Here is a 16,702-nt window from a genome sequence, read left to right as displayed (position 1 = left end):
CATCATTGAGGTCTGTTCTGGCAGTGATCTGTACGTGTTGATGTGAACTGTTGTCCATTCAGGGAAATAAAAGATGCTTCTAGAAGAGGTAAAACTTCACCCAGGGCTGTGCTGCGAGTAGGCAGCACTCTTTTTGTTTCTGCTCAAGTTGGATCTGTGAGTATCTGCATAGCATGGGAAGTGTGGATAGGGTTGTTATAACCTGAACAGCATTGAAGAGCATTTCTACTTCTGTTTTACAGCATTCATGCTCCATTTATCATTTTCTCTTAGCTGAAATAAGGGCAATTTTGATTCATTATTCACTTCCTGCTTTGAAGAAGTCAAAGATGCTGGATTCATTTTTAATATAGGTATAATCTAACATCCCTGGATGAGTAATTGGCAACAGGAGTGAAATTCTAGGATTTCAGATCTATACCCAAGCTGCCTGTGAGCTCAAAAGATCAAAGTCTCTAGAATGAGGCTGGAAGCAGTCACTACCTTTGAGTTTTTTTTTTCCAAGTTACTAGTCAGCAGCTCAGTACTTCTCTGAGGATTTAAGACAATCATGGCAAAATATAGAAGGGGAAGCATTGCGTGTACTGGGAGTATTATTAAATAAGACCCTACTTGAAAAGGCAAAGCTGATCATACCACTTGCAGTTATTTTGCTAGGAGGATGAGGCGAGTGCCTTTTCTGGCCCTAGAAGAGGTGGAATCAATCAACTGATTCCAATGAAGAGAGCAAGGGCTTTTTTCTTTCGGTATTTTCTTGAGATTTGATGTGTACACCACAACACATTCCTTCCTTGTGTCAGGGTTAAACTACTTGGCATGCAGCTGATGATCTAGTGTTGTGTTGTCTGTTCCCAACCAGCAGACAAGCCAAGAGCCAGGTGGGAGTGTGCGTGCAGTGGTATGAAGATAGCTGAAGGCTGAATGCTGCACAACCTCCTGGGTGATATTTCCAGGTTTTCTGCTGAGGACAGCTTGATGCAGCCCCTGGAAGCATCATCCCTGTGTTTTCTCCAGGAAGTCATGAACTCTGCTATTGAAAAATGCATTTATGATCTGCGTTAAGCCTAAGAGCTGGTGAAAATGAATCTGTTAGTGTGGCTGTGTTCTGCACAGTCGGTTTCAACCACTAGAGGGAAGATGTTTCCTCATTCTGAGCTACCAGCACACAAGTTACAAAGCCTGTCTTCTCAGCTTTGTTAAATCAGTGAATTTGGTACTGAAAAATGCTAAGATGCCCAGGCTTCTCCTGTACGGGCTAGCACAGAGAATGTGATGGGCTGTACTGAGTTACACTGGAGGTTCCCCTAGCCTTGCATCCTAGGTGAGCTGCCTTGCCAAGGGTGCAAGGCCAGAGTAAACCCAGCAGTAGTTTTCCTCAGTGTGGGAGAGACATGGATTGCTTGGAAAGTGTCCAGAGGAGGGCCACAAAAACGATCAGCGGGATGGAACACCTGCCCTCGAGGGCATGGGCTGTGCAGCCTCAAGAAGGGAAGGCTCCAGGGAGACGTGAACGGCCTGGTGCCATGCTTGTGATGTCTTTTGGAGGCACATCGCTCTGCTCCTGTGCAGCTGTGTCCTGGCATGAGGCCCTGCTGCAGTGCCGGCCTCTTCCCATGACTGCCCGTGGGGCCTCTTGGAGCCACCAAGCGCTCCAGGCCCACTTCCTTCCCTGCTTCCTTCCCCCTGATAAATTCAGCAGTGCACCTGCCTGTGTGAGCGGGGCCAGGCCGCCCTCTTCCTTCCTCTGCAGCAGACAAATGCCCCTTCAGAAAGATGGGCTGTGTCCCTGGCCCCTCTCCTTTGGCTGCTGCCTGCCTACCAGTGTTTTGGCTCTGTCTCTGTTTCACTTGGATGTAAATCATGGTTGTGGGTTCCCTGTGGGATCTGTGCTGTCCATCGCAAAGCCCTGGGAGCTTTATCCCTGCAGCTCTCTGCTCTGCAGACGTGTCCCAGACTCTCAGTCACAAGCTCCTGGGATGTTTTGTGTTATGGTTCTCTGAATCACTTGGGGACAAGCATGGACTTTGGTGCCCACCATGTCCTTGGGGAGGAGTCATAGAATCACTGAGGATGGAAGAGACCTTTAAGATCACTCAGTCCAACCCCACCCCATCGTGCCCACTGACCATGTCCTTCAGTGCTGCATTCCCATGGTGACCCCACCACCTTCCTGGGCAGCCTGTGCCAATGTATCTCGGAGAAGAAATTGTTCCTAATACACAACCTTAACCTTCTCTGGTGCAACTTAAGGTCATAACCTCTTGTTTCACCTCCAGATGTCACCTTTTCTGCACAAACTCATGCTGCAATGGATGCCAGTTCCATGCCCCTAGCTAGATTGAATCACAACCACAGGTAAACCCTACACATCCTCGCTGTGTCCCCAGCTGTCAGCCAGTCTTGAGCTGCCATTAGCCACATCTTGCTGGTGACCGGGGATGTCTGCAGGTGACTTGGCTCTGATCCTCGTGACTCCAAGTCAGATCTGTGGTTGAGAACCCACACTGCTGGGAAGGGGTGCTGCAGTCCCATGCCAATGATATGCTTCATACTCTGACCAACGTCAGTTTTCTCTGTGGACTGAAATGGGTTTTTTGTTGTTGCTGATTTTGTTTTCATTTTTCCTTTCTCTTTCTCTCTCTCTCTCTCTCTCTCTCTCTCTCTCTCTCTCTCTCTTTTTTTTTTTTTTTTTTTTCCCCTTTGGAAGGCATCCAGCCCATCCTGGCACTCAACCCTGCAATGTGCCAAGTGGGGAGAGATGTGCATTCACATGAATGTGCACATATCAGCGTGTGCCCGGCTGCAGGAGGGCAGCCTGCCGGCGTGTCCCAAGGACAGCTGTGGCTCCGGCAGGGTCAGGATGTGACATCACTAGCGGGAGAAAAACCCTCAGCTCCCGCTTTCTGTAACCAAAACCTCAGTCAGCGTGCGGCTGTTCTCTGTGCTGCAGGGCGTCCTGCTGGATTCTGGGCTTTTATTTTGAATGTTTTTTTTTTTTTTTTTTTTTTTTCCCCCTCAGTAAGCGCAGAAAGTGCAGCGGGATTGTGTGCTGGCAGCCAGGCGTGCTGAGGATGAGGTGAGTGCTGGGGCTGGAAAAAGGAGTAGTATCGGTGTCCCAGCTGGTGCTGTGTTTCCTGCATTCCTAAGGATGCTCCTGGGGTGCTTTAAGTGCAGGTTGGGCAAACCCAAGAGAAGCAAAATGGGTGCTTGCAGGAGCTCTTCCCTGTTCTGTGGGTGTCCCACTTTGTCTGCGAGCATGTAGCTGTGGTTTGCAGCTGTGGGTTAGTGTAGATACCTGGAAGTGAGCAGGGAGCCCAGGGTTTTGGCTGGTCAGCTATCATCCCAGGGCTGGTGGCAGTCCTGGAGGTGGCTTTGCTATTGTCTAGTGGAGGGCAGGAAGTTTTGGGCAGAGAAAGCTGTGGGGATGCACTTCCAGCAGCTGGCTCGTGTCCTTCCAATCATCTTCCTGGAGTTCCGGCACTTGGGATTGCGGCTCTGATGATGGAGCGATCACCCTCAGGACTTACCTTGGCTACAAGCAAGTCCCTGTTGGCAGCAGCAAAACTCCAGCACCAAGAACAAGGTACCCCAAACAGTATCACCCCCAAAGTGTGCCGGGTGTCCCACCACTGGAGAGATGAGACTTTGATTGGCTGTGGTTTGGGACGTGGGGGGGATTGGATGAAAGGGCTGTGTGTCCTCTTACTGAAATTGTGCTGGGTTTGCTTTGCATGAGATGGGGATTTCCGAGTGTCAGCAGAGCTGGGAGAAGCAACAGCATGGGGAACTGAGCCTCCTTTGGGTGTTGGTCCCTCCAGAAATGGATGCTGGGGGCTTTCCCAGAATATATCAGAAGCACACGGATTAACTCTGTGTTGGGGCTGGTGGGACTATGCAGTCCCACCGTCTGGCGTGCTGGCCCTCGATCCCTCTCCCAGCATCTCATCTTGGCTTGTTTCCTGGAATGTTCTATCGTTTGGGTTATATTTGGGATCGGCTGCCAAGAACCCCCGTTTCTCATGACCAGCCCAGCTGGGACTTGGCTCCAGCAGGAAGCGTGAGGAGAGCAAGAGGGGCCAGAGCTCTGAAGCCATGCCCCCAGCATCTTCCTCCTGCCTTTAAACCCTTAAAACCAACCTCTCTGCCTCTAAAACAAAACTGGGCCGTCACATGCCGTCAGCCCCAGGCTGGATCTCACCTGCATTGTGAGGGATGCTCAGGGGAGGCAGGGTTGGGCTGTGGGGCATTTCTGCAAAGCCGCCACCAAGAAGCCCCATTTGCACAGCTGCTCCAGGACAAGCTGAAAATTGAGTTTTAAGGACATGGTTTAGTGGGCATGGTGGTGATAGGATGACGATGAACTAGATGATCTTAGAGGTCTTTTCTAACCTTAATAGTTCTGTGAAAAAGAACTTCTCTCCAGCGGAAAGCCAGCAGAGCCCCTGGCTAGCAGGCAGCTGGAGGCTGTCTGTCTGTCTGTCTCAGGGCTCTGGCTCACTGCCCCGACGCCAGGCTCGCCATGCAGGGACGTGGCAAGCGGGACTGCCCGCAGGGCAGAGAAGGCAATCCCCCACAGCACCAAGGGGGAGTCCAGCCTCTGGGGGAACACCTGGGGAAGCACAGCGGGATGTGTGGGGTGGGTAGTTTTGAACCACAGCTTTGCTACGTGGCGCTGAGCCGACTCCTTCTCGTGCTCCCCAGCATGGCTCACAGACTCTGCTGACAGCTCCTGTGGTTCCAGGGCAGATGTTTGTTCAAGTGTGTAAGCGTCTCGGGCCAGATCCAGGGCTGGCTTGGGCATCGGACGCACTGCCAGCTGGAGGTGCTGTGTCAGTGCCTTTCTCCTTGTTAGCACTGACCCTGGTCAGTAATAATCACTAGGGGCACTCACAAACTACTTTCTCTCCCCTGAAGCCAACTCTTGGCTTTTGCAGCCCTTAATATCAGGGGGACCTTCAACAGGGAGAAATTACTTTTTAAACTGGGGAAACTGAAGCAGTAAGTGTGGCGCTATCTGTGCTGTAGCCCAGAGCTCAGCACTGCCCCAACCACTCCTCACTGCTTTCCAGTTTGAAGCCAATCTGGGGTCACAAAGGCAGGTCTGACCCGGTGGCTTTGCTCAGACTGGTGGGACTGATTGTGGTAGGCAGAGGAAACTTCTCTCCCTGCTTTGCTTTTTTTCCCCCCTTTTGTTTTGGTAGTTTCTAAACAGACCGTTCAGTGTTGTTCTTAATTTAAAACAAAGCCTTTGTTTGGCAGTGTTGTGTGGATTTAAAAAAATAAAACAACAACAACCCCTAAAACGAAAGAAACAGAATCCTCCTTAGATTTGGAACTAGCAGCTGCCTTTGACCGTGAACTCACTTCCCTCCTATCCAGTTCATTTCCTTTCTCCCCCAGACCTGCCAGCCCTCTAGGAAATCAGGATTTTGCAAGTCCCTGCCTGCTGCCATCCTGCAGCAGCTCAGTCCCACAGTTTAACCCTGTGCAGACTTGGCTCCCTGAGCTCTTAATGCATGGCTGTGGGTGCCAGCACCGCCCTGCTATGGGAAAGGCAGCATAGCAAAGCGGGCTGCAGCCATGCCAGGGCTGCTTGGGGGGGAGCTTTGATTTTCTACGTGGGAACGGAAGGTGGGAGCTGCGGGCACCCACCCAGGCCCCTTGGCAGTGGGATGCGTGCCAGCATACGGCAAGAACTGCTGCCTCAGCTTGCCCCAGTGCTCCTATTGCAGGACTGTACCCTGAAAGCCCCACTCCTGGCCTCCTGCAGCTCCCTGTGCCTCAAGTGGATTTTCCTGCCCGTCCGACCCTGTGCAGTGGGAGCTTTGGAAAGAGGTTAGGAAAGAATCTGGTTCCTGGCACGGTGCCTCCGCCTGCTCCTTTTGGTTGTAAATCCCAGGATGTGTTCTTGGCTTTGCGTTAAATTGAATTTCTGGAGAACGTTTTTCTCCCTGATTCCAGTAAGGATTCACGAGGCCTTTAAATGGCTCAGTAATTCAGTAGCGAAGCTGGCAAGGATCCCAAGAGCAAAACCACTCACATTATCCAGCTATGCCTAGCTGCAGCGAGCCTGGAGACGGGTCTGCTCTGCATTTGGGCAGCACTGGGTAGTGCTCCCTTATTCCTGGGAACAGCTAACAGATGTGCAGTAGGAAAACATCTGGCAGGTGTTTAGCAGGGTTCTTACTCTGTGTTTTGATTTTTTTTTTTTTTAATTGATGTTTCATTGATAATCCAAAGCCTAATGCAGGGATAACTGAGTTGTTCTCCCAAGCTCTGTGATGGTGGCAACACATCACTGTACTTGTGGGGAAGGCTGTGGCTTGTCCCCACTGGCCTCTGGTGGGACCCAGCAGGGCTCTCCCCTGCTGCCATGTGGAAAGTCCCACAGAACAGCTCCTGTGTCCTGGAGGGACTCTGGGGGGAGCCCAGGGCTCCTCCAGCAAGATGGTTGGCTGATCTCTGCTGGATAAAACAGGATTTGCTTTTGGCTTGGGACTGAGTTCACAAAGCTGAGTTCATACAGCAAGCTTTTGGCTAAGAGATGCCTTTTTAATGACGAACACACATCCAAGCTTCACTTGGACGCCGTTCCTTCCCACTCGTGACTTTGGGTAAATCACTTCCCCTTTCTGTGAACCTTTTTCTTCTTTTTTGCTTTAACTCCTCCTCCCTTGGGGGAGGCAGCCTGGGGTCTTTTGCCTCCCCAAGCTTCAGCAGGGCATTGAGCTCACTGTGGCCTTGCTCTCCCATTATTAATGCTGCAGAGGGGCGCAGGGCACGTGCACGTTTCAGCCTGTCCAAGCACACGGGATTTCCACCGGAGCTTCAGGAAGGAAAAAAAAGGAAATGCCACAGACCCCATCCGCACTGGCAGCCTCAGGAAGGGATGACCTCAGCGCTGCTGAGCGGTGACTTCCAGGTCACATCCCCTGTTCCCGGGGTGCTGTGGGATTGGAGCGCCATGGGGAGCGCTGGCAGCACTGGCTCCCGTGCATTGTGTCACATCCTGGCCCTGGTGTGCTTGGATGCTGTTTTCCTTCTTTGGCTGTGGGTTTTGTTCTTCTGAACAAACACGCAGGCAGAATGACAACAAGAATTCCCCCTTTTTCCATTGATCTGGGTGCTGGGGCTGTGTGAACCAGAAGCCAGCTGCAGTCACAGTGTTGTCCCTATGGCACTGGGGCTATTTTTGTGGGAAGAGGCACAGCCCCTTCGCCAGGAAGGAAGGGGCCACAGGTAGGTAAGTGCTGTTGATATCATACCTCATTGTACTTCATTGCAGTAGTTCTGGACAAAAGCCCTGGAGGTAAGAAGCTGCTCCCAGCATCCCGGTGCTATCTCATTTCGGTCCAGGTGTATAGATGACCAAAATTTTCTCCTCCTCTCAGATACCTCCAATCCTGAAGATCCTCAGCGCTAACCCTGGTGCTCTCACGCTGGCTGGCCCAACCCATGATGGCACTGTGTCTGAAGCAAGTCTTCAACAAAGACAAAACCTTCCGTCCCCGGAAGAAGTTTGAGCCTGGCACACAGCGCTTCGAGCTGTACAAGAAGGCTCAGGCCTCCCTCAAATCAGGGCTGGACCTAAAGGCTGTGGTACAGCTGCCTCCTGGCGAGAGCATCAATGACTGGATAGCTGTGCACGTGGTGGACTTCTTCAACCGCATCAACCTCATCTACGGCACCATGTCGGAGTACTGCACAGAGAAGAGCTGCCCTATCATGTCGGGTGGGCTCAAGTATGAGTACAGGTGGCAGGACGACAGCAAGTACAAGAAGCCAACCAAGCTGTCAGCCCCACAGTACATGTGTATGCTGATGGACTGGATTGAGATGCTCATTAACAACGAGGACATCTTCCCCACCAGAATAGGTGAGTGTGCTGTGATTCTGCAGGAGGCTGTCGTTGTAACCAGTGTAGCTTTCCAAGCTGTTGGTGCACCTCTGGGTTGGTATTGCTGAGCTTTACGATCCTAAAAGCTCTGCTGATGACCTGTAGTGATTGACACTGCCCCTTCTGCTAAGCTGCTTTCTTGTAGTTTTGGGGTGATGTTTAGGGGCTGGAGCTGGGGTGCTTGCCAGTGGGTTCTGGTGAAAGACAGTTATCACCTTTGCCCTTCACTAAGGGGGGCTGTTCTGGTTGCACAAACACATCTTTCCATTTCCAAGGCTGTTACTAGGGTCTGTTCTTCAAGCATCTTTGTGCATCCCTGAGTGACTTTAGCCTCCTTGCTGGTGTGCTTCATTACCTTGGCTCTCATTTGTGTAAGGGAACTTAGCTAGACTCACATTTCATGGTGCCATGCAGTAGGGAGGGTTGCAGGGTTTGGGGACAATGCCCCAGGCACACTGCTGATTTCCATCCTTGCCATCTGCAATGCAGCTGTCCCAAGATAAATATTTCTCTGCTAAGGCCACCTGACCACAGACAAATCAAACTTTTTTTTTTAGAAACAGCAAGTGTGACCCAAGACAGCTAATGCTGTTAGGGGCTAACCTCAGCATCCTTGTCCCACAAAAGCCACAAAACCTGGAGCAGCACATGATTCAGTGGGTCTCAATCATAATTTTATTGGCAGCCAAGGGAGAGGTGTTTTTGGGTCAGAGGGGGAAAATCTCTCATGCTGGGTTCAGAGGCTCAGCTGGAAATGAGCAGAGACAGCGATAGAAAGATGGAGGAGATTGGGCATCTTCCTCATCCCCAGGGAAATCCACCCACAGGGCTCAATCTCGCTGAAAGGCTTTGCTTTACAAATCCTTTGGAAGGAAAACTGTCTGTCTGCCGGTCACGATGAGACAGCTTCCTGGACAGGAGGAGCGTGGCTGTCATAAATCTTCTCCAGCTCCTCCAGATGACCCGTATCAGTTAGCATGTTCTAGTGCTCGTTTCCGCTCTCCCAACCAACATGACTGGGCCGAAACAAAAACCCTGCTACATGCAGAATAAGCATTGTTCCCATGGAGGGATAAGAATAAGTGATTCTGCAGGCATATTTTTTAGCAGCTGGTAAAACTATGTCGATAGACCTCTTCGTGAGCAGATTACCACCTGTACAATAGCACCATCCCCAGTAATTGCTGTGTCTTCAGGTGCCTGCTGGCAGGAGAAGTCACGTTCAGTTTCATTCAGTGTCTCGGTGGGAGCATGCCCAGCACCCAGTGTCAGGGCCATTGGTAACACAGGGGAGAAGACTCTGGTGGATGGAGTTTGCAGGGCTCTGTGTCCCATGTCAGCACTGACGTGTATGCCGAAACCTCTCCATTTTTAAATGAGCACAGACGTGGGGCTTGGATGAAAACCAGCATTGAAAACGCCCTGTACTCTCTGCCAAGCCTGTCTGTGGCTGGAAGGAACATCACTTGCAGGAGGCTATGGGATGGTTCTTGGAAAACTCTTCTATGCTTAGACTCTGCTGTTCACGCATATTCCCAAAACAATGATAAAAAGCAGAGAAAACTTGATGCATAATTCTTTATAACAAGAGAAAAATGTTCAGAATTCAGCTAATTATTGCAGTTTTCTCAACTGGCTGTTTTTAACTCAGTTTGTCTTTTATTTTCTCCCTGTTTTGTTCCAAAATTAATGCCACACCAGCTTGCAGCTGCCATTATACTATTAATTTCAAATTGGATTTGAAGGCTTATTTTTAGGAAAAGACGAATCATGGAACAATCCAGAGACCAGACTGGATGTTGGAAATAATATTAACAACAATAATCCATCACGCAGTTCACTGAATTACTGCTTTTGGAGAGGGAAAAATACAATTGTAAAGAAGCAAAATAGTTTCACAGCACTGTTTCATCGTGAAAAAATGCAATTGGCTTGTGCATGAGGGCTGGGGATGACAAAGATGGTGAGGAGGATCCAAGGCCCACTCGTATTCCCTTCCCGTAAGTGCAGACGCTTTTCATTTCCTTTTCCACACAGTCCCACATGACTTCCTTCTGTTTTGAAGTGATCAGCACAGAGTGTGGAAAACAGACTTCTCTAAGCATTAAATCACATCTTGGGTTTCAAGGAAAACATCCAAGATAAACTGAAGGTGCTAATTCATTTTGGGGCAGTGAGTCACATTGCTCACCAGTGCCTCGATGAAATAGAACCTGCTGTATTTACAGCTCTTGTGCTGGCTTCCAGCACTTGCGATGCTCTGTACTTTGCATTGCTGCTCTGCTCAGCTCCTGTTGGTACCATTTCTGCTGTGCAGTAAGAGGAGGGCCAGCAGTCTCCTCCCTAGAGTGGGCTGTGGACTGAGGTCTGCACGTGCATAGGGTTAGGGAGAGACTTTCTTCAGAAAACCCAGATGATGGAAAAGAAACTGAAATGTTGGAGAAAGGACTCAGGATGTGGTTGATTCCCACTGACCATGTTTCAATTATTTCAGCTGGAGGAAGGTGTATGCATCTGGCAGGTGGGCCCTGTTGGGTGGCTGGCTCTTGTCTGGAACCTTCTGGAGAGGTTATAGTTGGAGATGATCTGGGTTACAATCATAGAGTCATTAAGGAAAAGACCTCTAAGATAATCTTGTCCAACTGTTAGCCCATCCCCAGCATGCCTGCTGCCCACGTCCCTCTGTGCCACATCTCCACAGTTCTTGAACACTTCCAGGAATGGTGACTCCACCACTTCCCTGGGCAGCTGTGCCTCACTGCTCTTTCTGAGAGGGAACTTTTTCCTAATATCCAACCTGAACCTTCCCTGATGCAACTTAAGATCATTATTCTCATCCTATTGCTGTTATGTGGGAGAAGAGGCTGACCTACCAATCTCATCACAACCTCCTTTCAGGGAGTTGTAGATTTTCTTCTGCAGACTGAACAGTCCCAGTTCCCTCAGCTGCTCTCTGTAAGAGTTGTGCTCAAGACCCTTTACTAACTTTGTTGCCTTTCATAGATTGTCCAGGTCCAGCTGTGCCATTGACCTCTCCTGCCCCATGTTTCCCCATGGTAGATGCTCACAACACATCCTCAGGGTCCTAGGACAGGAGAGTGTCACAAGAGAAGCAGAGGTGGCTGCAATATGGGGAGGGAAAGCAGGGCCTGACAGTCCTGGCCACATGCTTCCTGTGTCCAAGAGAGGTGATGTGGGGAGAAAGAGCCCCAACCAGTCCCCTGCGATCCACTGGGCCAAAAGGACCGTAGCAGCGGTGATGTTGCAGCATGGTAGGCTATGAGGTGACCTGCTGGAGTCCATTGGTGACTCCCATGGACTCTGCTGGCGGCCAGTCACAAACGCTGCTGAGCCACGTCTGCAGAGGGCATGCACACACTGACACCTTGTGATGGACACAAGGAAGAGCAGCTCAGGAGCTGGGTAATACTGCTGGGTTTGAAGCCACAGCAATGGATAGTCCAGAAGGGTACTGTTAGGTCTTGGCAGCCCAGTGATATCTTTCATGATATCATTCCATCATTAGGAGTAAGATGACTTAGCAGCTCCTGTAGCTGCTATGCATCTCCATACAAGATCAGTGCTCCTCACTGCCTGCTTTGAGAGGAGGAGGTACCAGGCAGAAGACAGTGGCAAACTGGAGAGAACACATCAATCACTCCCTGCCTGCTGGCACCTTGCTGAGCTCCTGACAGCAGCTGCTCGTCCTTGGTCTCAGGACAGGCTGTTCAGAACAGCGTGTATTCCTCAGCTGTGGCCTGGGAACATGCACTCATCACAAATTACTTGCCACGATGGGTTTTTCTTTATTAAAAGAAATATTTTTATGCGTAGTTCTTCAGATCTGGTCTTTAGGAGCCACTCTAATAGCATGTTTCAGGCCCCAGCTGGGTGATTAGGGCTTTTCGTTGCTCAGCAAATTCTCACTCGGTGCAAAAAGCTCAAATGAAACCTTTGATAAAGTATGGTGTTTTTGCTGGCTGCAGGGAAGCCCAGCAGATTGCTCGCTGTCCTTATCAGCCAGTCATGCAGAGCTAAGGGTAAGGGCAGAAGCAGATCCTTCATCAGCAGCATGGAGAGGTACTTGGCAGAAAGCCTTAAGAGGAGCTATTAGAATCCTAGTGGGTGATGTCAAAGACTCCAATGGGTTTTGTACTGCTGCAGGATACTCACTGTTATGCAGGGCAGTGGCCATGAATCTCAGCCCCCTCTCCATATAGGTGTGCTGCTGAGCCAGGATGCACAACTTCCTCAAGATGAGTCCAAGCCATCTACCCATGACACGAGCAGCCCAAGCTTGTGCCTTGTGCACAAAGCAAGGTGAGACCAGGCTGAGTGTGACATCGCTCCAGACCAAAGATAATCTCCTGTTACAAGTACTCTGACAATAAGCTCAGTGCTTATTGAGGAAAACTCATTACTATCTGTATTTTTTTAGCTAAGAGATGTGTGAGCTGGCTATGGGGATTGTTTGGAAAGATTTTTAAGAGGTTAAGTGCTGCATTAGTAAGAAGCCAAGGGAGGAGACAGGTAGCACCGTGGGAAGGGAGGATTTTATTTTGCTCTATGCAAATTTGCATTGAATTGCTGGGGGGAGAGAATAGAACCTTCAGGAAAACAAATTCCACTTGGTTTACGTTCAACCTTCCAAAAAGTATATTCAGAGGTTTCAAAGCCAGGTTTTCTGTAGAAATTTTCCTTAGTTTCCTGACACTGGCTGCATTACACTGAGATTTTTGCAGTCATAACAATGTATTTAGATAAGGACGTAAACAGAGAGTAATAAATTGTGTCCTTGTACAAGACAAAGCCAAAAGAATATGTTGGTGCATGAACACCTTGGTGGGATATTTCAGTAGGGAGCAACGTACAGGTGCAATCACATTACAGCCTTAAGACTGGCATTATTCTTCCTGTTTTAATGACACGCTTATTTGAAAAAAGGATCCTAAAACCAGCTGGAACTCTGTTTCTGTTGATGCACCCATGATTGCCTGGTGAGTGTGGCTGGGACATTTGAATATTAGCTTGTTTGGGGTTTTTGTTTGTTTTGGGAAATGGTCAAATGGCTTTAACTTGCTTCTGCTTTACAGGTGTTCCCTTCCCTAAGCAGTTCCAGCAAGTTTGCACTAAGATCCTCACCCGCCTCTTCCGTGTCTTTGTCCATGTCTACATCCACCACTTTGACAGCATCATCAACATGGGTGCTGAGGCTCATGTCAACACCTGCTACAAGCACTTTTACTACTTCATCAGGGAGTTCAGCCTTGTTGACCACCGGGAGCTGGAGCCTTTGGTAAGGATGCCCTAGGGATGGTGAAGAGGACAGGGTCAGAGCAGAGTGGGTTGAACACAGCTCTGGTAAATTCAGGCAGGGTCAGACTCTGCCCTGTGCAGGACATACAGCTCCAGACAGCAGCTAATATGGGTCTAGCAGGAGTTGCACTGCTGCCTCCCTTGGGAAGCAGTTAAAGCAATTAGCCAAGTGGAAAGTGAGAGACCTTGGACATAGCATGGAGGGGAGAAGTAAGGGGAAGAGATATGCAGTCCTGGTATATAAACTAGAAAATATGCAGTTTTGTAAGAAAAGCAAATGTCTCACAGGCCATGTTGAGTGTGATCTGGTCTATGGAAACCTGTTGTGGTGGGGAGAGTAATAGGGAATCCAGTAATTAGTATGCTGTGCAAAGGGGATGGACTGGACTGCAGAAGAGGCCAAATGCAGCATAGGAGAGTTCAAAGACAGAGAGCTGAGAGAAGTCACAACATGAGCTGCCTGTTTATAAGTACCACGGATGCACCTAACCCTGAGTGCTAAATGCTTTAACTCCTTTCCTGCTTTCTTTTTTCTCAATTTGCTGTCTCCTCTGCTCTGACTGCAATCTGGGAGGCTGGGATGATGATCCAACCAGGGGACACCTGAATGACAACAGCAGATTCGTTAATTAATTACTTCATATAGTGTGACTGTGACCTGTGTTATCACAATGGCCCTCAGCCACAGAAAATGACAGTTCAGCATCACTGTGTCCTCTATTATTCCTCATAACCATTCCTCGTGATAAACTTCTTTAACATTGATATATGGCCCATAACAGTGTCATCTCCTTTGACTGATGCTTGTTAGTATAAATAATTAGCAGCTAATAGCCAAAGCAGTGTCCGACATTGCTAAATAGGCTGTCAGTGCCAGTAACACACATGCAATGTGAGATGATTTATGGTTCTGGATGATTCTGAGATGAACAGATTTTCCTGTGTGATGCAACTAAGGTTAAATTACAAGGAAATGAGGCACACTTCTCTCTGGTTTTGTACATCTTGTTTCCTGGTGTGCCCCTTGCTTGGTATCCACTACTTGGAATCCACCCCCTATAGCAGCCTCAAGCACCCATGAGACCTCTTTCCATTTAGCAATGATTTGCTGTATGTGTGCAGGAGAGTGACCTGCAACCAGAGAGAGCTGAGTGCAGTGCTGGGCTGGGGAGCTGGGACAAGGTCCTGAAGATTGGAAACAGTTTTCAAAGACAGAAAGTGATCTTTCTGACCACCTTGTTACCTCAGGAAGGCTGCACCTTGGCACTGCCAGTAGTCCCAAAGTCTGAGTGGCAAAGAAAAGCAGCCTGTTAGCCTACATGGAGCTTACTCTTGTCATCTTGTCCCTCCCTATGCTCAGCACCGGTAGCTCAGGACTAAGTTTTGTAGATGAAGCATTTGGGGAATGACAGCGAGAGGAGGGAATTCTGGCTATGGATGTTTGACCCTGAGTGGCTACTGGGAGAGCTGCTCAAACTGAAGAATCATGCTTATGTATTAGGGATATCACAAAGCAGGAAGAGACTTCAGGAAAAGGACATCAAGCTAACAGTACTGAAGGCCAGAGATGTGAGTTCCCACCAGGTTTTTTTGTGGCCATTTGCTATTAGCACTCATTTGCATTACAGTGCAGCCATGGGATCCCTTGCCAGAACCACAGGCCCCTTCAGTGAGCTGTTGTCACCACCTGGAGGACAGCCAGCACTTCTGGGAGTAACTTGCATCCCCAGGCTCTGGGAGTGGCACCACTTCTCTGTCTGCTCCTTGCTGAGTCAGGACATGCAGCTCAAAAATTTCAGCTCTTTCCTTGGACTGCTCTCAACACTAAAACTAACCTCTTGACAGCGAGACCAAGGAGCATGCCAAGGAAGGAACTGCTGGGGCTGAGAGGTTCCCAAAAGGGCCACCATGGGAAACAAGAACACTCTGAACTCCATACAGCCAGTTCCTTGGATTATTTTTGGATACCAATCAAACTGCTTTGCGCATCACTTCACCAAAACCTGTGTTTTGCACTTACTGGTTCTTTCTTTTTTCTTCCCCTTCAATGCAGAAAGAAATGACAGAACGAATTTGCCACTGAAGCGATTTCAGCAGGCACACTCAGCAAGATCGTTCAGCATTCAATGGGACAAGAACCCTGCAGTGGGAGATGTCTTCCCAAGGACATGCTCTGGGCATTTCAACTGAACTATGAAAACTGCAGAAGAGCCTTTCTTCTTCTTTGTCTTTGGATGCATCAATTTCCAAATGTTTTGTTAGCAAGACCTGCCCTGTAAGCAGGTGTGACCTTGACTACTGAGTCATGCCTGTTGTCTTTCTCACATGCATTGAACTATGATAACATCTGAGATCAGCTCCGTAAAGCTGGTGACATTTGATCCCAACTGACTCCATGGGGTTAGTTGCCAATGTCCCTTTTTTAACCATGAGCTATGAATGTCTCTCCTCTCCTTCCGCCCTCATTCATGCTTTACCAAAGGGACTTTTCTTCCCTTCCCCCCTCCGCCCCCCCAAGGAATTTTTCACGCTTGGCAGAAGGGACTTCAGGATGTTCTAAGATGCATCCAATACCACTTGGACTAATGGCAAAGTGGCCCTATGACAAATGGAGGTGAACTGGGCCACTTTTCAGAATGATCAGCAGTCTACCTGAGTATTTTCCATACTCAGAAATTGTGATGCAAAGGGAGGGAAAGACACATGCCAGAAAACAAGTGACATTTCCTGATGTGTTGTCCTGGCTCTAAAAAGCAGATGCTAGTTGTAGAAATCATTGCCTTTCTATTACTCGACTGCAGCATAGACATTGTTCTTTTGACAAGAGTTTGATTTTTTTTTAATTATTACTATTTTGGGGGAGTTAAATTGTCTGAGCCACAGTGTTGTTACGTTTGTGTTTCTTCGCCTTTTTCTGGGTAAGTTTTATATAGAAGACAGAAGATGCAGTTCATATGTATAAAAAAGGGTTTGCCCATTCCAGGGGAAAGGGGGGATGTGGGTAGAAAATGTAAATATTTAAGACAGCGCTCAAGTTCGCAAGTGGATTTTTAGTGCTCAAAGCACTTATTTTATTGTGAAAATCTATTTTTTTTATTCTTATGTACCAGATGTATATTTTTACATGGAAATAAAATGGGACAAAATGGACACAAACCATCTGATACATCATGCCAATATTTTCTGTGTAGTACAATCATTAAAAGTCCAAACATTTTTGTTCTGTTACTAATTAAAGAAGCAGGAATGAGCCTGGTGTCCTTTGTTCTTCCCTCATTCGTAGTAAGATGTCACAAAAACACACCCAGGATAACCTGAGTGAATTTCCCTCACTGCTGTAACACTGATGGAGCTCACTGTCATGTCGAGACCTCAGCAACAAGAAGCTTTGCAAAAAGTTGTGCATGATGAAGAAAACTCTGCAAGTGCCTGCTGAAAACTACTCAGTGGAAGTCTCTGGGATTTAAGCCTATGTTAGGGCAGGAGGCT

General features: G+C 48.7%; 1 protein-coding gene across 5 annotated transcripts; it reads left to right on the top strand.

Moving 5' to 3' along the window:
- Positions 1–2,794: 2,794 nt before the first annotated feature.
- On the top strand, positions 2,795–16,463 carry MOB3C (MOB kinase activator 3C). 5 transcript variants are annotated; one of them, XM_010716153.4, is made up of 5 exons: positions 2,874–3,076; positions 3,473–3,583; positions 7,392–7,876; positions 12,991–13,193; positions 15,267–16,463. In XM_010716153.4, the coding sequence occupies exons 3-5, from the start codon at positions 7,456–7,458 to the stop codon at positions 15,294–15,296; spliced, it is 654 nt and encodes a 217-aa protein (XP_010714455.1). In that variant the 5' UTR covers positions 2,874–3,076; positions 3,473–3,583; positions 7,392–7,455; the 3' UTR covers positions 15,297–16,463. The 5 variants fall into 5 exon arrangements, with proteins under 5 accessions (XP_085087787.1, XP_010714455.1, XP_010714454.1 ...); XM_010716152.4 differs by having other exon boundaries at positions 3,437–3,583; XM_085231661.1 differs by lacking the exons at positions 3,473–3,583; positions 15,267–16,463 and adding an exon at positions 12,118–12,217 and having other exon boundaries at positions 2,795–3,076.
- Positions 16,464–16,702: the final 239 nt, after the last annotated feature.

The sequence above is a fragment of the Meleagris gallopavo genome, chromosome 10, assembly GCF_905368555.1.
Source record: "Meleagris gallopavo chromosome 10, MGAL_WU_HG_1.1, whole genome shotgun sequence".
Classification (NCBI taxonomy): Eukaryota; Metazoa; Chordata; class Aves; order Galliformes; family Phasianidae; genus Meleagris; species Meleagris gallopavo.
The sequence above is the reverse complement of the archived record's forward strand: the minus strand, read 5'-3'. Positions and strand labels throughout refer to the sequence as shown.